Below are 21,726 nucleotides of genomic sequence, written 5' to 3'. Positions count from 1 at the left end.
AACATCGAGTTATCACCAAACACAAGATAAAGTGTTAAACTACTGCCCCGGTTATATACCCTGGTAGTTCGGCCTGCATTCGAACTCGAGTGAATGGGCTGGCGTACATGATTTTTTCCCTCGAAAATTAACCGCGCATCCAGTCCTTTCGTTGAGGTATCCCTCCCCTTAGGCGAGCAGTCCTCGCATGCTTTGCTATTTTCAAATAGTGTAACCTTTAAAAAACACGTAGGAATAGATTTACTAATGCTACCGAGTACTATGTTATAAAGAAATCAAGTAGTTATTGTTTTTAAAAATATCCCATTAACTTGTTTTCCACATTGTTTTTCATCTACACTTTCCATGTTGCCAATAATCAGAAATTTCATAAATTTCCCCAGTCTATTCAAAGAAGCATCAAATTTCTTGTTCTGGTAAGTGACAACAAACTTACCTGAAAGTTCATTTAAAATACTAAAGAGACAAAACAAATATCTTTCCAAGATGTAAGACTAGAGCTGGAGACTTAGCGGCACCTCTTCATAGAATATTTTTATAATCTTCTGTTAGGGGGTTCTTGTCTTAGTTTCAACATATACTACTGCCAAAGGTAACAAATGCCATTTTCAGAGAAAACTAGTTAGGGATTGAGTCTTACTATGAACTTTATGAGGTTCCGAAGGTTATGTTCGTTCAACTCTATTTTTGGGAGGATACTTAACGCTTCAGATATTATATTTATTTTTTATAATTTGCAGCGTAATTCACATGGCTGATAAATCCATTAGTGATATATTCTGAAGTATCTAATTTCCCGATAGAGGTATGTCCTAGCGATCAGTTAAATCGGTGCTGCACCACTCGTAGGAACTTTTAGGGTCATGTCCTTACTCGGAGGTAAGACCTCACTCTTAGTGAGGAATCATCTACCCTTCATGGGTCCTGAAGAAGAAGAGTACTGAAGTGGCAACTCTGACGCACGTGGAGAACGTGACGACCGCGTGGCTGTTGTTGTGGTGGACGCCATTTATCGTTTCCTGTCTTTCAATGCCCTTGTCAAAAAGTGTATTTCGAATTATAACAGCGATTCCAGTAATTGGATTATAATACAGGATATATTAATTGCAAGAAAATTGAAGAAATGAGTGATGATGATAGAGACAATGATATTGAAAGTGATGTATGTATAAATCTTTATTTGTTTTTAGTTTTTGTGTCATTATATTTTTTAAATTAATATCGATCTTTCATAAATATACGTGTTAACCTCCTTTAATTTTAAAAAAGGTTATCAGTTAGAGTATTTTAACTAATAGTTCATTTATGAGATCGCAATAACTTAAAATAATTCCATTGACTCTGGTTGTTTACCAAATTCTCCGATGTTATCGACCAGTTTTAAGTAGTTGGTGTTGGTTGTATGTTATTGTATTGTGTTAGTATATTAATATTATATTGAGTTTTGTGTCATCATAAAAAATGTTGGTTCCTCTCTTTTTCAGTAAGAATGTAATTAGAAGTGCCATGTTATTGATAATTGAATCTTATATTTTGCAGGCCGACAAAAGAGCACATCATAATGCATTGGAAAGAAAGAGAAGAGACCATATAAAAGACAGCTTTACAAGCTTAAGAGACTCGTTACCTGCATTCCAGGGTGATAAAGTGCGGGTACTAATTTGTCTCTTTCTTGTATTCTTTTTAATTTTCTGATATTTTCACTCCATAATTTTCGCTCTTCTCTTCTCTTCTCTATATTTCTTCTTCCCTTCTCTATATTCTGTTATTTCTTGTAATAACAGAATATTTTCAGAATTTAGGAAAAATAAAATTTATTAACAATGTTTATAATAAGTCTAAAGATATTTATGCTTGAGCTACTATTCTGTGAGAGTAATCTAATACTCTTTCCTTACTTCAAATGGTTTTGTGACTGTTATTTGAATTGCATAAAGTGTGTTCTTTAGTATTATTAAATGGTATCCAATTTCCTTGAGACATTCAGATCATAAATGTAATAGATTCAGAGAGCAGGTGTTTATAAGATTATACCTATAAAAATATGTTTCATATAAAAAAATGTCTTATTTTCAAGAAAAATAGGGTAAAATTCTTTCAAATAGTGACTGTTAACATTTGATGCCTTCTGTAAATTGAGATTTTTACTATAAAAGTTATACATAGATTTATTACTATAATGATTATTAATGGGATTTGATTGAGATTTTTTTTTTTTTTCCAGTATTGTAAGTAACAAATTACTTTTGTCAAGCCTACATTTTATTTAATTTTCATGGAATTTGTTGTCAAGAATGCATACATTTTAAGCTGCATAAAAATGATAAAATGCAGCAGATGATTAGTTTTTTCTCCCCATGTGTAACTGAAAGATATTATATATGTTGATTTTTCTGAATATTAAAGCATTAAGACATTTATTTTTAATATCCATTTTTATGCTAATCCTTTAATTAAAATGGAATTTTTATAGTTTTGAATTGTCTCCTTGCCCAGAAAACACTATAAAATTTTAAGCCAGCTTGAAGATATTTTTTTAGTGTTTTTCTCTTATTAAAGATTAAAGCTGTGTTATTCCCAAATGCAGAAAAAGTGTATATCAGGCAATTTGTTAATAAAGTGTACCAAATTGTCCAACACTCAGCTAGTTTAATACAAAAAAATACTATTTTTTTTGCATAACCTGTGTTAGCATGAATATTTTTGTCTACTGTGTAAGAAAACCATTGTGATCTGAAAAGTACTGTATAATGTCGTGACTGAACAGAAAGAAAGATTATGAAATTGTATAAATTCGTATACTTCTATCCTTTGTAAACCAAGAAATGTTAAAACTTTGTCAGATTCCTTCTTCCCAGTTTGGGACAATCTGATTTCATTCAAAAGTAAAATTTGGTTTTCTGATTTTACTTACCTGTAAATATTTGGTTACAAGTTGTTAGTAAAAAAAAGATTGTAATATATTAATAGGTAAACAAAAATAGTAAAACATTTAATAGTGAATTATAAGCTAACTGATTTCAAATATTAAGTTCTGTAGGGAAAATGAATAAGAATATAATCTTCCGAGTGTCGCTTCTTTTTTTGATTTGCTTCAAAGATTTGTTTAAGAAGTTTTGTGTGCTAAATTTTTATAGTTATTTTAATCTTTGTTTTCATAAAGTTTCATTAAGGTAATATTGAAATCATTAAAAATAAATATAAGGCAACGTATGTCAAATGACAAAATATTTCACTACTAGGTAAAGGTGGTCATATCACTTTTTAATGTAAATAAAAAGGATAATAAAAGTTCTGATAGTGGTTATAAACAAATGTATTTATTCTGGTTTGAAGGAAAATTAAAGGAAGTGGTTAGCATGAAATGCTTTTATAATTATTCAGTAGGTAATATTATAAAACAGTTTAAAGTTTAGGAGGCCAAAACATTTTCATAAGATCCACAGTATACAATTTAGAAGCTATCACAAAGACTCATTGTTGCAAACAAAGAAGGAGAAATGAAGATGATGTAATGTTAATATTACCATATGTGCTTCCAGGATAAAAGTAGACCCAAAATAATTATCTGAGAGAAATAGTGTAATGTGAATATTACCATATGTGCTTCCAGGATAAAAGTAGACCCAAAATAATTATCTGAGAGAAATAGTGTAATGTGAATATTACCATATGTGCTTCCAACATAAAAATAATTGTCTGAGAGAAATAAGTATCAACACACTAAAAAAGAGCCAATTAAAAAGTAGAAAGTGCAGGATTAACAATTGAATTCAATGAAAATTTATTTGTCCAAAGGAAGAATATTAGGTGCTTGTTTTATGCAGCAACCTTGGTGAGTTTTCTTAATTTACAAGTAACAAGCATTTATTGTTGCCCATCTGCATATGCATGTTTTTTCTAGCATCATCATAAAACATATTTCATGCATGCTCGTAATTCATGTTTCGTCAGCTAGTGAATTTTTTCACTTTTAAAACAGACCAGTTTTTCAATGTTTACGGATCTGCACAGATGTGTTTCTTCCATCTTTGATTTTAAAGTATAAAGGTTTTTTTTATACATGCTGGTAGTTTCTATTTCTTCTGTGCACATGCTTTTTTTTTTAACCTTCAGTTTTAAAATATAAAGGTTTTTCATATATGCTCTTAGTTCATATTTTTCTTTTGGCTAGTCAAAAGTTTCACTTTTAAATTACGGTGGTTTTTCAGTATACTATATTCAAGCTACAATTAACTGAAAATATTTTTACAAGAAAAAAGCATTTTACAAAAAGAAAATTTGTGAAAATGGGAATCGTCATGCAATTATTTGATGGAAATTAAGTACCTTTTAATCATTGTTAAACATATAGGAAAATTCTTGGCTTCTTTTTCCATTGATGAGAGATCAAAAAATAAGTATAATGCGTATTTTACAATGAATTTTACAAAACCTTTGTATTGATACGATGTATTTACGAAAAAAGAGTTAGATCATTAACTATTTGTTTCTTGTACATGTAAGGGTTGGTAATCATTTGTTTCTCACTAATTCAAAAATGCACCAAATCCACTTTCTTGTCAAGGCTGGTACATAAAACAAGTGGGGGGCAATGGATTTTTAGTTGTTTGTCAAGAAAGAAATGAGATTTTTTAAAAATAATCTAGGATTGCAGTACTGTTTCATTGCTCATCCAAAGAATTTAAGCTCATAAAATGTAATTTAGTGAAACTGTTTTTTCCTTTTAAACAGACAAACAGTGGATGCATTATTGAAATGCATTAAAATTAGTGAGAAATTAATGTATGTCTACTATCATTTGTCATTGATAAAAACATTTTGTGCAGTTCACACAGATATTTTACTTGTAGGGAGCTAGCTGTAGCCATTCCTGTTTTAAGATGGTCTACCAATGGCTAAGTGGTAAAAGCCCTGTAGGTGATAACTTAGTTTGACCCCACTTGAAATGTGGGGGAACAGGCTGACACTTCTTGGGTGTTTTCATGATCTTTCCCTAAGTAATGTGGATATGAGCCAGTTTCCTTTTATTTAGAAATTAATTAGAAATTTAAATTTAGAAAGTCCATGGAGGCATCTTCCATTTGAGCAGATAGTCCACTTCTGTGTTGTCATAATCTGAAAAAAAAAAAAAAAAATTTTTTTTGCAATACTAGTTGATGGTGACCAGCTACAGTTGGTATAAGTGCTCTTTGAATATTCACAGTCTCGCAGGTATATTATATGAAGGGTGTTGCCAAAATGGCCTTGAATTAGTTTTATTGCTTGTCAAAAAATGAAGGCTTTGCTAAAAATTTGATAATTTCTAAATTAAATAATGTGAGACTGCAAGCCATGTTATGAGAAGCCTTTGTCTAAATTTTTTTTTGTAGCAGAATATCTGAATTCTTGGAAGACAAAATCTTCAGCTAGGAGGTGAAAAGTTAAAACTTTTTGAGCTTCCTAAGAATGTCATATTTTTAATAGTTGTATGCAGTGAATATTGTTTTAGAATATAAATTTATACCTTACGATATTGTTATTTTGATAGCAGGCATTTTTTCATGTTAATGCTTTCCTGTGTGTGGTAGTAATATTTTTATTAAAGCTGTTTAACTTGTAAATAATTTCTTTTAGTTATTTGCACATAATTCTTTTCTTTTTTTAAATAGGCATCCAGGGCTCAAATTTTAAAGAAGGCAGCAGATTATATACAATCTATGCGTCGAAAGAACTTAGCCCATCAACAAGACATTGATGATTTGAAGCGACAAAATAAAGTATTGGAAGATCAAAGTAATAATTTTTTTTTATCTTGCATCTCTGTTTTATTTGTCAATAGCCCTGCATTAAAACATATGTATAGCAATTGCATTCCAGCCTTTTTAAGATTTCTGTCTAGTATTTTAAAGAATTGTGGCCTTTTCTAGAGGGATCATATTTGAGAAGTGATTTTTAATATTGAAGTTTTTCTTCTAAGAAATATTCTTCACTGCTAGAGGGTTTATATTATGCAGAGGGTGTTCACATTTTTGTAACGATTTTGCAAAGGTTTATATGTAAACAAACCTTACAATTTTATTTTCTAATATGTTTATTCTGATAGCCGTTTTGTTGAACTATCATATTATGTCTTGATTTCCAAAATAAAAGTCCCTTTCTTAAAACATCAAGGTTGATTTTATCCATTCCTTCTTCCATAGTCAGTCCATCCAGTGTTTTGGTATGTCGCTTATACAGAGGCTGTTCACACATTTTTTAGACGATGTATATTGTATTCACGAAACTTAATTACATAAAATTCTTGTGTTTTAAATGTTCTATGACATCCCTTATTCTGAACTATCTTTCGACACCGCAATTTCCAGGATAATAATGCCTTTTGAAGTGGCAGAAGAGGTATTCTATCCCATTCCTCCCGAACAGCTTTCCAGAGTCCTGTTAGGGTTTTGGGACAACGTTTGGATAATGCAGTTTTTAAAAGTCTGAAAGCACAAAAATCCATAGGTGACACATCGGGAGATTTAATAGGGAAAGCAGTGAAGGGTTTGGCCTTGATACCAGTTTTTTGTTCCATTTCTTTTAGGAAATTTACAGTAGATTTTGATGTTTGACTGCTAGCTTTGTCCTGATGGAGTCTCACAGATTGATGGCACTGTGGGTAAAGCGATGGTATTTTATTCAGAAAAATTGGTGATAAAATATGTTCCTGAAAGTATTTGGAGTTTATCTTGACATTTTTTTGCACTCTCTTTATTTTAAACTTGCCATTATAAGAAAAACCAGCAACAATCATGAATCTCTTAGAAAAACTTTTTTTTGATTCTTTGAACCATGTACTTAAATTTTTTTCTCCCCTTTTATGATAATAAATAGCTCTTTTTTTGTTACAATCATTTAACCGTTTGAGTCCGGCGAAGCACTATCAAGCTTCACTTGTCGTATGCCAAAAATACGCCACAGCGCAATAGCGATTCTCTTGTTTTGTATCGAGAATGCAAAGATGCTGCTGTTGGTTAGTATACTTTACGCAATAATTGAGAGCAGTTGTAGTGATATCAGTAGCAGTTGTTTTATAGGAATTGGAAATTGTTTTCATTTTTTTACCAAGTGTTATACTGATAATTACGAAATAACCCATGTCAAGTTCTGATTCATTTGAAAGTGACTATGTTATGAGAAGTGATAATGAAGAGTATAGTAATGGCCTTGAAAGTGATAGTGGAAGTGACATCATCATTCGTTCTAAGAGATTACGAGTTATTAGTGATAGCAGTGATGGTGATCAAGCAACTGCAAGTATCTCCGATGACGATATTATTGATGAGTTCTTACCTGTGGATACAATTTTTTCGAACGAACGCCGTATTTTTGGCATACGACAAATGAAGCGCTCGCCGGACTCAAGCGGTTAAATACATCCATGCTTCATCTATTGTGATAATTGTTTTCCATTTTTCTTTGGATAAGTGTTTCTCATATAGAATTTTGCAGCGTGTCCGTCATTATCGATATATGGTTTGGAAGAAGACAATGCAAATTGCGTTTTTTCGCTTTCTTAAGATTTAAATCAACATTTATCATTTTGTTTACAGTGGACTCCGAGCATTTTAATGATTTTGCAACAGTCCTTTGACTAGAGGGATTTTCTTTTAACATTAAACAATGTACCTTTGCAATAGTCGAAGATGTCCGATTTTTCCTTGGATACTTGTTTGCAATTTTTGTCCCACTGGAGGCTCCAATTTGACGTTTTTTTTTTTTTTCCTTTTTTGTTGATGATATTACCTATTGACACTTTAGATATCACAAAACCATGACTCTCACATCATTTTTGGATAACAGAGTATGCATATTTCTCTTCCGAAAGAGCGTAAATGTAGCCTTCGAACTACTGCTTTGTTAAATTCGCCATTTTGAATAAAAACAAAACTTTTAAGCCACAGACAATAATTTTGACTATTAAAAACAGTACAATTGCAATTACTTCTTTTGCAGCAAACAATTTTTTATTACCGCTTACCAAAATCATCTAAAAAATGTGCAGACAGCCTCTGTAAAGAGCTTAAAGTCCAAATGCACCATAATAAATAGAAGACTTAGAGGACTTGGGTGGGATGCATTTATATAGTGTAGCTGTGTTTCCTAATCCTCCCTAAAATTTGTATGCTTTTCCATAGCATATACACAATTTTTAAATTCAAAAATTGAAATGTTTACAAAAGAAACTTGAATCATAGGTTTTTAATAAGAAATATTTAAGCATTTAAATATCCATGTCTGCAGTGAAAATTCTTTATAAAATATTTAAAATGCACCATATATAATATATAAAATATTAAATGCCTTTTTATGCACACATCACTTACATTATCCTTTAGTTTTGGGAATAAAAAAATTAAATTTTGAAAAATTTCGACTTGAAGATTTGGAAATTTGAATGTCCCTTGTATCTTGAAACTCTGGGCTGGTCTGTTTTTGAATTGCCCTTTCCCCATGGGGACTTAGGCTCCAAATTGGGAAATACTGGGGTATAGCTTCAATTTTGCTTTCATTTCTCATTTTTTAAAAAGTAGAGCAATAGATTTAAAGGTACTACACAACCATGTATGTTTTTCCTTTTATGTTTCTTCATATTAATCTGAATTTTTCAAGCCATTAGCTTGAACTTATGAAGCATAGCATATGTATATGAGAATTTAATTATTAAATTACTGAGCTAATATATGTATTTTGAGTGAGGACTGCATCATCATCAGCATACAGGTTATGAGCACTGTTACGCATATGAGGAGTGTCATCGACATGAGTATTAAATGATATTGAGCTGAGAAACAACCCTTGTGGCATGCCAGAAAAAATTGACAGCTAGTAGACTGTGTAATTTAAGTGGACGATGAAGTTTCTATCGATTAACTAGGAATAAAGCGGTGTTGGCAACCCTCGGACCACATATGGCCCTTGAGGGATTTTTACCCATCCTGTCAATGTCTCGACAATAATGATCTAACAACTAGATAATTTGGTATTGATTTAATTTTATTTATCATTGAATATGGATTTTAGCATAAAAAAATACTTCATATCATCTTTCCTGAGAGTTTTTTCATTCAACGCCTTTCCACCTTGGTATTGCTAACTTTTTTCTGGTGGGGAAAAATAACTAATCAGTTGGTATCTGTATTCAGTAGTTGTTTATTTCGTTATTTTTGATAAATTATGTTAATTGCTATTAGAATGGGGCCAAAATTGGATATAAATAAAAGTCGTTAATCTGTATCACATCTACAAGCTACCCCAATAATGCGTCACCTGAGACATTTCCCAGATCTTTTATATTTTTGGGATACCTGATTGGTTGACCAATGCAGAAACCAATTCTTCAGAGAAATCATACAAGCTTGGAACAAAATATTTTCTTTCAATAAAGCTTGGAACAAAATATTTTCCATTCAATTTTAAAAAGTCTTGCACAGCTGGGCAGGATGTAGATTTCATCGAAACAAGTTTTGGCTTCTCGGACAAGTTTCTTCTAGCCTGATGCGTTATTAGATATGATAACCCAATTAAAGGGAGGTATTGAATTTTTCCTCTTTCCTTCCTTGAATTCTTTTGTGTGAACAAAAACAAGCCTATGGAAACTCGAGGAAAGTGGATTTGGAGGGCTGAATTTTTAACAATGACTAAACATGTGGTTATTTTTTTAGCATAATGAGAAATTTGTTTATTTAATTTGTCAGAAAACAATTGCTCTTAAAAAAGTCTGAATATCAAACAGCACTATAAATCTTGTCACAGTAGTTTCAGAGGTAAAGTACAAGAAAATGAAGTTGTATAGCTGAGAAATAATTTTTCAGTCATTCTCTTTCACAAGAGTAGACCAAAATACTCGTCCTAGCTATGAGGTGTCAAAACTAATGGCAGGGAGAATGAAACCTTTAACCATGGAGTTTTTATCTTCAAAGAAATACTGCTAAAAGTACCTGTTGTTTATGTAGGGGAAAATTAAAAAAAAAAAAAAAATTATTTTCTTTGATTAGCTTATTAGCAAGAACAGAGTAACAAGGTAAATTGGCAGCAAATGCCAGAAATTGTTTGGAGGGCATTTTGAATAATATGGAGTATTACTCCATTGCTATTGATGAAAGACCAGATTTGAAAAATGCATGGTTGCATAGCCGTTTTCATAGATAAGTCCAGTAATTGCCGTATAGAGAATTTTCACTAAATTGTCAATATGTATTTTTTCATTCTGTGTATTTTTCATTGTCATTAGATATTTTATGGACTTAGAAACATAGTGGAGATTTGCCATCCATTAGTTCACTTAATTTAACTGACCATTGCCACCACAACAAAAACTTCTGTCATATCATCTTCATTTATTACTTCTCTATATTTCTTCACAAATTCCATAATTTGAAAAATTTTGCTTTTTGTTTACAGTATTCCAGGAAAAACCTTCGAATTTCACAGTTATCATTATATAAGTAGCATACACAATGCACTGTTGCTGATGTATCTTGAGAATGGAGAATAATGACATGCTGTTCTGCTAAATTTTATCTTGCTTATCCCACACTGGCAAAGTTAAACCTGACTAGTTTCTTATATATATATTTCAGCCCATTCTATTACTATTCTGTCACAGCCAAGACTTTTCTTGATCTTGATTTCCTTGGTGTAGCTTAATAGAATTGAAGGTTTAGCTAGAATTGTATCGCTTTTGCCATGGTTTTACTAAAAATTGAGTATTTGTATATTCTGTGTATGGGACAAAAATATTGTTTACGAAAAATTACGAAACATAGTGTTATGAGTTTTGGTGTATGGGATCCCTTTGGGGGCCATTAAGAAGGTAGAATTATTTTTTAAAATTTGAAGTTATAGTCGGTAATGCAGCAATTAATTAGCTCAGTCCTTACCTCTTGATGTAGCTTATGTATCAGTTTTCTGTTTCAGTTAGGATGATGGGTCCATTGAAATTTCTTTCCAGTAGTATTTTTTCTGAATTAATTCACAAAACTGGAAATCTTACCTAAAAGGTTAACAAATCACTTTGTTGAACTTATATTGGGAATATTAGAAAAGTTCTGTAAATCAAGAAAATAAAGATTTGATCAAGAAACAAAGGTATTCCTATGTGAAAGAGTAGCAGTGTTTATGCTGTTCAACCTCAGCATTTTTTTATACCAATATTACTGTGAGGTTAAAGAAAATGAGTAATTTATAATCGAATTTCGGTTTCTTGTGCAAAGAAAAAATGTATTAATGGGAGTTAACTTCATTTTATTACAGTAGAATTCCAGAAATCTGCAAAGCTTGGGACCAGAGGTTGTGCGGATTTTAGGATTTTGCGGATTTCAGGACAGAAAAGATAATGCATAATATTAAGACTAAAAGTGCAAAATGAATAAGGCATATTAGATACATTTAATCAAATTATTATATACATTATTGCAATAATTTATTATATGCATTAAATTATTATTATGAAATTGATTATATTATTCATTGTATTATATATATACAGCATCGAGGTTTGCCGATTTCACCTCATGCAAAGATTTCCGGTGTTAGAATCACTGTTGCTGTAAAATTTCAACATATCATACACAATCGTTTTGCAGTTCCATACCATTCTACTATAAATCGAGGAGTAGCACCTGCTTCCATCTTTTGCAGAATTTGCACTTTTTGCGTTACCGTCAATGCAACATGTTTACGTTTTTCAAAGTTGCAAGTAGTAAAATCATGAGTGCGTTTCTTATTTGTTATTGTATTAAAAAGGGTTGAAATTTAAAATATTCTTATTTTATCCGCAAAATATCCAGATAAAAATAAGGCAGCACTAAACAATTTCGTGAAATGAAATAACAAAGCTAAAAAAATACAACAACATGAATTGTGAACTTGAACAAAGAGTGAATCATCTGCTTTTTTACCTCTATGCAGATTAGAGGGGAAAAAACTTATTTATTTTATCTTATTTTTTAACTTTTTTATATCAATAATTTGGTATTTCCGTTTTGACTCGTAATTATTTGGTAATTATGATGTCATTATTCGGTAAGTATTTTTTTCTTTGATATTTTGTACTCAATGTTGCGGTTTCCGGAACCCATAAACTGAATGTTTATATTCTGAGAGGCAGCACGCATTTCAGGTCGGCGGATTTTCAGTATTTGACTGTACCTATTTTAAGAGTAGCACAGCATATTCACTTTTAAAGTAGAATTTGATTATAAGTTTATATTGATTTTAAAAATTTGAATTTTTTAAGAGATGAACTGATCTATCCCCCCCAAAAAACCTCTACTAGATAATTTTTTAAATGCATTGTTTAAAATCAACATCAAATTGGAGTTTTGCCTTTTTTAAAATTGTGATTATGTTTCTATTATACTATTTTTAATATGAAACTTAATATATTTTTTTTAATTACTAGTTCAGTCCTTGGAAAGAGCAAAATCTACTGGTAATTATGCAGCAGCAGCTGCTGTTCTCGAGGCAACACATTTAAATAACAAAGCTAGCTCAATGGTGGCAGCATTTGACGCTGATTCGGACTCTGAAGACAGTTCAGACACTGATGAATCAAAAAGTGGTCAAAGGAAAAGGTTGAAAGCAAGTGTAGAGCCTCCTTTACGAGCATAATTAAAGTACTGTTAATGGGATAGTATTCTGTACATGCATCTCCTGAAGACGTCCGTTTTTAAAAGCAGATCGTCGAAGTCATCTGTGCATAAATTTATGTATGTGGTACTTCTAAGGATCTCATCTTATGTGATAGTCATATTTTACATTTTTTGAACTTGGATTAGCCTGAGCGGTTTTGTTCAGGAAGTTCATGTAAACCCAATTTTGGTGTTAGAATAGGACTTGAAATTAACATTTATTATTCACCTGCTGGTGCTTCATCATAGTGTTCTTAATTGTAATTCATAATTTTGTAACAGAAGTTATAGCAAATAACAGAAATTACCTAACTTAATTCAGTGTGTTTGTGAGCTTAGAACATGCATCAGACAAGATCAAGATGGCATTTTCTTCTGTATTAGAACATCTGCTTAACTTGTTTGAATCAAGTATTCTGCAAAGCACTTTTATTGAAACATTTTTAGCACTATGCATCATTTAATGTAATATAGATATTGTAAATATGCAGTAACGTATTGTTATATTTATTGAATTCTTTCCCTGATAAAGTTGTTATTAGCTGTAATGTTTATTATATTCCATAATGAAATTATTACCTTTGTGAATAAAATATTGTAGGAAGTAATTTAATATTCAGTTAAGCTGGACTTGGAGCTTGCTCTTTTTTAGAGTTAAGCTTTTCTTAATCATAAATCTTTAAAATCACTGCCAAAGTAATTGTCCAAACTTCTAATTCTGTTATATTTAAAATATAAAGTTTTCATCATGTATATCTCGTTTGATGGTGTCTATGATTCCAGTTATGCATATATTGAAAAATCTTTGTAAATAGATAAAATGTCATAAGTTTATGAATTTTCATAAATGTACAAGAAGCATGTTAACTGTTAAAAATGGATAGCACTCAAGTTTTTAGATAAAGAAATTTTTTTCAAAGCAGAAGTATTTCCCCCTTTCTCATTTTATTTTCTAAATTGAAAAAACTAAATTCTGAGTTCTTAAACAGATTCAATAGTTACTTGTAACCCTTTAATTTAGGCTTCTTCTGATGAGCAGTGAAATCTAGGTATTTAAATTAGTGAAAGGAAAGCAGCCATCTGTAACTTTTAAATCGGCTTTGTTTCATTGTTTTATAATTAAAGATATCTAATAAAATGATTTCAGTATATTGTGCACAAAACAATAATGGAAAGTTTGACTTTTAAGTATCTACTTTTATTGATAGACTTTGTCAGTTTATATTTGCTTTGAGATAAGTAAATGAATTATTAATGGAATGTCCAAATTTTTTGTTGTGGTAGCCTAGTTTTCAGTATTTTTTATGCTTTGGCAAAAATTTTGTCATTTTTCAAAAAGGAAAAATATTCGTGTATATTTTAAATATCATTCTTGCATCTTGTATTTCATCTGCCTATTAAAAAAAAGGGGGGAAAAGTTGTTAATCAGAGGAGTTGATTCATAGTAGGCATGTAGCATAAATTCATTCTATGTTGTGCAAATAACGTTTCCTCTTTTTCAGTTCTGAATTTCTCTGCTTTACTTTGTTACATTTGACAATTAAACATTTTTAAAACGAGCTTTTAACATTATTTAGCGATATGTGAATTTTTTTAAAATAAGTGTGTTGTACATACATTGTAATTTTGGACCCTCATGAAATTGGTAGGTATAATTTTATGATGTAAGAACATAAAAGGCAGTGTTATTTGTATATTAATCTTTGTAATAAAATTATGTAAATTTTTAAATGTTCAAAACAAATGTTCATTTACAAAACAGGACCATGTATATTTGTAAAGTGAAACACTTCAAACAAAAATACTGATATCATTCCATACAAAGTAAATCTGATTTTATCAAAAAGGAAAGGCTAGTAAAGGTTGGATTTCAGTGCTATGCAATATTTTGTTGCATGAATGTAGCATTGCGTAAAATACTGTTTAGCAGCAGTATGTAATACCAGAAAGTTTATTTTTTTAATGTATTTTTCAGTTGTGTTTATAAATTTTAAGTTTATTCTTTTATATTTAAATTTGCTTTTATGCGTTGCTGTAAATTTTGTGGAGTGTAGAGAATTCAAAGATGACTGTCTATATCTGTCCTAATTATTTACTGCTATTTTATGATTCTTAACACCAAACAAAAATATTTTTAGCATTGTAAATAATAGCATTTGTAAAGTATATTTGCATTTAACACCTCCTATTAGATGGAAAGTGATTATATAAAATTAATATGATAATTCATTGTCTCAGAGCATAACATAGAACTGATATTTTTAGCTTTTGCTATTAAATTTTCAGTATAGTGAACTTCATGCAGCTGTAATATAAAGATAAGAATCTTCCACATTCTCTGTGCACATGTGTATTTAAAATTTTTTATGTTGATGTGCTGATATTATTTTAAGCTAGCTCATTTTGTATTTATTGTATTTGTGTGTAATGCTTGAAATATCAGTTGTATTGAATTGAACTGTATGAAGTACCTGAAATATTTCACCTCAGTGACTATTCTTGATATGAATTCAATATTGTGAAAGTTTTTGTTTCCTTCTTGATAATTAATCTAATCTAGTCAGATGTTATGTAAAAGCATGAATCTTCTGGTCTTCTAATTATTTTTTGTGTTTTCATTAAATAATAATTTTGTTCCAGTGATAAATAATTGTATTTTTTCATTAATTTTTTTAAATGTTTTAATAGCTTCAACTGGAATAATTAAATTTTTTTATGAACTACAGCCCAAAAGTTTCAACTCGTTATGTAAATTGGATACGTTAATTGATTTTGATTAAAATACAATAAATGAAATTTCTTTGCCAGCCTCTCTTTTCTTAAGATGACAAAGTTATCAGTTACTATATAAAGGAAAATTTGTGTATTTTATAAATCTTTTTAATAACATGAGCAATGAAAATTTTTAATTTGTATAAAATATTTATGTAAATGTTTGTATAATTTCTTTGTCTAACACTATTTATCTGAAACTCTTGAGTTTTATGATCATGTGATAACTAAACTCATTGATGTTTCAAAATTGTATGTACGTGTTTTAATCAAATTTGTAAAACTTTTCCACTTTTAAAAAAAAAAAAAATTAGTGAAATTGTGATTTAGACTTTGAATGTGATAAATAAATATATGGAAACTACTTAATTTTCACTATACAATAAAGTTTAAAAAATTAAAAGCCTTCCATTAATTCTGTAGGAGGGGAAAGTAATATGTGACACATGCATAGTATCTGATCCTTAATATAATTTCTTTTGAAGTCACCATTTATATATAGTTAAATATTAACTTTCCTTCAACTATGCAATTGCATTTTTTAGAATGTAGTAACAGGCATTCAGTTCTGTTTGAGCAGTAATTGCTTTTCAGTATGAACATGGTATTTTTTGCAGATTAGCAGCATGTGGTAATAATTAAAAAAGGATATATTAGACTGAAATCAAATTAACTTTCTTACAATAGTTTCTTGGATAAATTAAGAAATTATAATTCTTAGGTTTAATATGTCTTCAGTTTTATGTATATAATAAGTTAAAAATTAAAAAGTTCGTATGAATAAATCCTGTATAGAAATTACCAGAAACTTCATTAACATAGACTGCTGGAGGGATTAGTTTTTTTTTTTTGTCTCCTTTTGAAATTTTTAACTAAGCATTTGTTATCTTCAGTTGTGTTTTTACATATTTAAAGAAAGTCTGGGTTCTTAAATTAAAAATAATTAAATGATTTTAAACTTTTTAGCTAAATTTTCAAAACTAGTAATTTCTGTAATAAGAAATACTCTTTATTTTGGTGTGTCATAATTACTGAAATTATAAATTTTAGATTTTTCTTTGGTGATACAAATGTAGAATAACTTCAGTGGAGAATACTGGGGAAAATTCTAAATTTAATTTAACTTATTTGTTAATTTTTTTCTTGTCAAATCATTTGAAAATAAAAGCTTGTTTTCAAGTTTAATTTTTAGGTTAGTTTTTAAAATCTGAAATGTTCAATATATTTTTTTTCCCCAAAGCCATGATGTGACATTAGAATTTAAATGCAGAGAACATATATTCAAATTTCGAACATGTCAAACTAGATAAATTTAAAAGTGGAAAGAAATTTCTATTTATTTGTATTGAATTTTTTATTCAGATTTGTTTGTAATAATAAGTCTCTTCAAATCAAACCCACAAATATAATTTCATTTATGAAGAAATATGCTATTTTTAATGGTAATATACATAGTAATTTGTGTTTGGGAAGTAGCAGTTCTGTCAGAATGCAGTGTAAATTTTTTAGTTAAATAAGTTTTTCTTTTATTACAAAATGATGAGTAGATTTTCCCTTTATGTGTTTAAATTAGTTTATTAATATATAGAAGATAATCTCCCTCGGTTAATTGTAAATCTGTGCATAAATATAGTCAATATGTGTGGAGAGAATTTGTTATTTTAATAATTTTTCTCAATGTAACTCTGTTATGTTCCAGACATCTAAAATTTATATCGATTTATAATATACTTTCTAATTCTCACCTCATACTTATTATAAATACTTTGTTCTTTGTAGTTTTTATCTATTCTTTCCAGTTTTAAAATGTATTTTATTGTATGTTACTAAAAAAAATGTACAAGCTAAACGTAGCTTAACATTTCTATCACAAGATCTATTTAAACTGAAATTCTGTCCTGTAAATTGAAAAGGAAAGTCTTAAAAACATTTTGATTAAATCTTTTCTATCCCCCTCCATCCATTTTGATACAATATGCAATTTTATGATACTAACCGGTGAGATACTGCCCTACAATCCTTGGAAGAAATGTTTTACTTTTGTCTTTGCTGTTACCTTTTTCCCCCCATTCCCTTTTTTATATGTAATTAGCAAAGAAAAAGTGAACTATTCACCATGTTTTGCTAGAGCAAAGTCATTTGTGTATTTCCTTATCTTTAATTTATGTTGTCATCTGACATGTGTTTGTTGATGTCCTTATTTATGAATGACAGCTATAGTTACTGATATGTACAGAATTGTTCATGTTAATAAAGCCAGTTAAAAGTAGTGTTTTTCTCTTAAAAAGACATCTTGACATTTAGATAACTGGAAAAAAAAAAAAATACTGCAGCAGTATGAAAATTAGTAGTATAGTTGGAATAAAAAATATTTTAGTATATTGCATGTAATTGCTTTCAAGTTTTGCTATATTCTTTTGGCACTTCTGGTGCGCTTACTATTAAAAGTACATGTATATATAAAATGTATAAAGTACAGTTACAAATTAGAAATATGTGCATGGAGATTTTTTTTGAACAAAACAAAAAATATTCTTTACTATGTGTGATTGGTGAGGTCTATGAGAAAGAAATTTAAAAACTGAGCATTTAGAGAGAATGTGAACACTGTATAAATATTAAAGTGCATGTTTTTTGTGGTGGTGGTGGTGGTGTTTGTCAAAGTACGTAATTGAAAAGCACAATATAAAACAAAACTAGCAAAATTCAATATCTAGTAGACAAAATATGAATGTGTAAATCAAAATTAGCTATATTAAAAAATATATTATTACAAGTAGTTTGAATCTTCAGCTGTTTGTTTTTCTGCAAAATCAAGCTATATTGTCTTCTTTTTTCACCCCACTCTATTTCATCCTAATTTTTTTTTTTTTCTATGGTTTATAAATCTCTATGGTGATAATTTAGTTTATTGCTTAAGTGCAAAATTCTAAGATGCATTAATATTGTATTGTTTTTAAAAAGTAATTGCACAATAGCTATAATTAAAGATAAACATCATCTGTATTAAAGTATCCGACCACGTTCGAAGCACTTTTTTTCAAAAAAGCAGTATAGGTACACTATAAATACATTTTCTCATTTATTATCTATAGATATTAATTATGGAATATCAAAATTTAATATATTCTATTATCCTGCAAAAAATATTAAATTTGCATAAACTTTTAAGCAAATTTTAAAACAATTTGAAACATTCTATATGAAAAAATATTAAAGTTATATTAAAAAGAGTCATATAATAATAAATTGCATGCTTTTATGTAGGGAATGACATAGGATTTAAAAAATATCTCAAATAGTAAAAAAAATTCAGAATTTTGAAAATTTTTTATGAGATTTTCAATAAATTCACGGTGTCATTATTTAAATAACAGGCCACAATTTCAAAAATATTTAATATATAAATATTCTGGGGAATGTCATTCCCTAGATAACTATATATAGATTAAGCATATAAAGTTTCATAAAAATTAAGTAATAATAATTTGATTTATCGTGCACCAAGTGAGCCAGTTTTTAGAAAAAATAGATTTTGAGAAAAATGCATTTAAAGTTTAAAATGCTTTATTTTTATTATTAAATCTTGACCCAGATACCTAAAACTCCCCATATCTATATCTTATACCTTCCGTTTGTTCAACTTTATCTCTTTTTCTGTTTATATTCAGCCTATTTGTTTTTTGTGCCAATTTTTACTCTGGGTAGTGAGTGATATTTTGATTTCCTTAATCACTCTATGTCGAGCTTACTAAATCTCTCAACTGCACATTCACCATGTTGCATACCTATATAATTTAAAATATCTAGTAAGCCTAAAAGCGCTCTGTTAAAGTGTATAACAGCTATGTAGGCCCCTTATTTTAGAGTTTGTAATTCCACAATGGCAACCATCGGTATAAATTTCCAAACAATGTAATTAAAATTTTGTTTGCATTTCATGTCTTTTTTTATAAGCACTTCTAAAAGAGCTTCTGCTCACATAGTTTTATATACACTCTGAAGAATATTAATTACATTCTTTGGCCCAGTCCTTTGGATTTGTTTTTGTACACTCTTTTAACTGATACAGCTTGCTGATATTTACAAAAAATGTCTGGTCCATCTGGGCACTGACCATGTATAAGTAGTTTTGCACGAGAGAAAGTGTGAAAAAAATATAGCAGTTACAGCACTTTCCATTCATTGTTCCTGATTCTAATTCCATTTTAAAGTTTGGCAATAAAGACATCATTAGTGAGCGCTGTTGACCCCTCCATCAAGATATTTTTATTTTCCCTTCAATTTTCTAACTCTGGAACGGGGCTTCTGAATATGACTTACGCATTCATATTTAATGACACTACTTAAGTATAAATATTTACGTCACAAATCACTTTCAAAAATGTCTCCTGCCGATGAGAAACATTTTATTTTTAGTTTACTCAATGGAAATTGCTTTATTAATATTATTCTCTATTTCCTTCACAACACGTTTCATAAAACGCATTTTCGTTTACAAACACAAGACTTTGATTTTTTTATGACCCTTTATTATGCTTTTAAGTAGAATATTTTTTTAAATAATCAAAAACTAAGAATTGCAGTATGCAATGTGTCGAATCAAATCAAACACATATGCTAGCGAGGGCATAACGCTTTCTACAGGTAATTAATAAAAATATTGCATTTTATTGGAAATAATTTCATGTTGCTGAACAGACTACAGATAAGATTCTATAAATTCCCTCTCTTTAAAAGTCTTTAAATTATATTTCAAAGACAGCAAATTATTTATGTCCATTTCTAGCTCTTTTCAACCCTTTGAATGGCACTTTCGGTGATTTAAATGCCCATTTCTGGTTTTTGCATCTTTATGAAATCCTTAATATCTTGGTTTCTAATTAACGTATAAACAAAAGCATACCAGTTTTGGAAAGGAAAATTGCCATTTTTTGCCAAAATTGGCCTTTTCAACGTGTTCGGATGCCTTAAATAATAGACTTCATTTTACAGACTGTAAAAATTATAATTTTCTAAAAAGAAAGGTATTAAATTGGCTTGTTGGTTTATTTGATTATCATACACAAGGGTTATCTAAGCAAAAGTTGTTTGTATACACACATGGACTGTTCTCCTGGAATTGAAACTAGGTCAGACTACCAGTGACTTTACTGTTGAGCCAGAATAGTATTAGAACATTGAATCTATTAAAGTTTTCCGTTGCATAAAATAGAAATGTTTACTACTAAATTACCTAGTGCTTGTTACTAACAATTTTAACTCTATTAATGTATTATAAAAAGTGGCAGTACTGTACTTCTTGTTTTTAAATGTTGAAGAAACTAATACCAGCAGAAATCTCTATAACATGAATAACTTTTTTTAATCCTGCAACTAAAGCAGAAGGATATGTTTAACCTACAGAAATGTATCCCTTTAACGTTTAGTTCTTCCGTGTTTTTTTTTTCGGGGGGGGGGGGGGGTTCTCTATTCTAGTTGGCTAATCGACAAAATATGCTACAATTTATGATACATATTAAATCGTTTTGGTGTGCATATTTTGATGTAAAATTTTTGAAAATTGCATTTCGATTTTTTTTTTCAGTCCTTGAATTCTGCAACTCAAGTTCTGCTTAAGTTTTTTTAAAAATTGTATCATCAGTTGCTCCTTTGAATGTTGGTTCTAAAGATAATTTAACTTTACAAACTGCTAATGTACATTAAACCTGGCTGTTTTTAATTTCTTCAGTGATTCTGTTGGATATTTAAAGTTCGACTTATTAATTCCGCATTTTAATCACGATATTTTCGCATTTAAAAAATAGGTAAAATGTGAGAGGTTTACTTTAGACAAATTCTTTTAAAATTTCGTTTATTGTGAACATTTGTTCATCTCCTATATGTCTTCGATAAATTCCTCTATTTCGCGTAAGAAGTTATGGGAAAGAGTTCGGAAAACATCTGATATCAACAAAGATTATACGCACTTCCATCTTAAATAATGATATAATAAACAGCAAGGAAGGATTTGCGAATACCATCGGAGAGGCGATTTCAGCTGTCTCAAATAGCAGGAATTATCATCTTGCATTCCTTTCTGCAAAGCTACTATTTAAAATACAGCTCACTGATTTCAGCTTTCCCACTCCTGAACTTTAATAATGTATGCTGGAGTTGCGAAGAGCTTTGTCGCAGAGATCATAGCCTGCTGCTGGCCGATTGCCAAACCTGCGAATTTCCCCATCGATTTAAACAGACGACTTTGCAAACTACTCGAAAAGATGCTCAACACTAACCTAATCTACTATTTAGAGAT

At 29.7% G+C, this 21,726-nt stretch overlaps 1 protein-coding gene across 2 annotated transcripts; it reads left to right on the top strand.

Annotated features, from left to right (window-relative positions):
* The first annotated feature begins 956 nt into the window (after positions 1 to 956).
* On the top strand, positions 957 to 17,697 carry LOC118183794 (protein max-like). 2 transcript variants are annotated; one of them, XM_035353400.2, is made up of 4 exons: positions 957 to 1,162; positions 1,540 to 1,647; positions 5,652 to 5,775; positions 12,428 to 17,697. In XM_035353400.2, the coding sequence occupies exons 1-4, from the start codon at positions 1,124 to 1,126 to the stop codon at positions 12,634 to 12,636; spliced, it is 480 nt and encodes a 159-aa protein (XP_035209291.1). In that variant the 5' UTR covers positions 957 to 1,123; the 3' UTR covers positions 12,637 to 17,697. The 2 variants fall into 2 exon arrangements, with proteins under 2 accessions (XP_035209291.1, XP_035209290.1); XM_035353399.2 differs by having other exon boundaries at positions 958 to 1,162; positions 1,540 to 1,653.
* The last annotated feature ends 4,029 nt before the right edge of the window (positions 17,698 to 21,726 follow it).

Source organism: Stegodyphus dumicola, chromosome 9 (assembly GCF_044657685.1).
Source record: "Stegodyphus dumicola isolate Sdum_Otavi_A_Nest chromosome 9, ASM4465768v1".
NCBI lineage: Eukaryota > Metazoa > Arthropoda > Arachnida > Araneae > Eresidae > Stegodyphus > Stegodyphus dumicola.
The sequence above is the reverse complement of the archived record's forward strand: the minus strand, read 5'-3'. Positions and strand labels throughout refer to the sequence as shown.

Bases quoted from the DNA above. Each gene is read 5' to 3' on its own strand.
- LOC118183794 (XM_035353399.2), top strand. From the start codon at position 1,124: ATGAGTGATGATGATAGAGACAATGATATTGAAAGTGAT. The intron at 1,163-1,539 runs GTATGTATAAAT...TATATTTTGCAG, and splicing joins ACAATGATATTGAAAGTGAT to GCCGACAAAAGAGCACATCA. The intron at 5,776-12,427 runs GTAATAATTTTT...TTTAATTACTAG, and splicing joins TAAAGTATTGGAAGATCAAA to TTCAGTCCTTGGAAAGAGCA.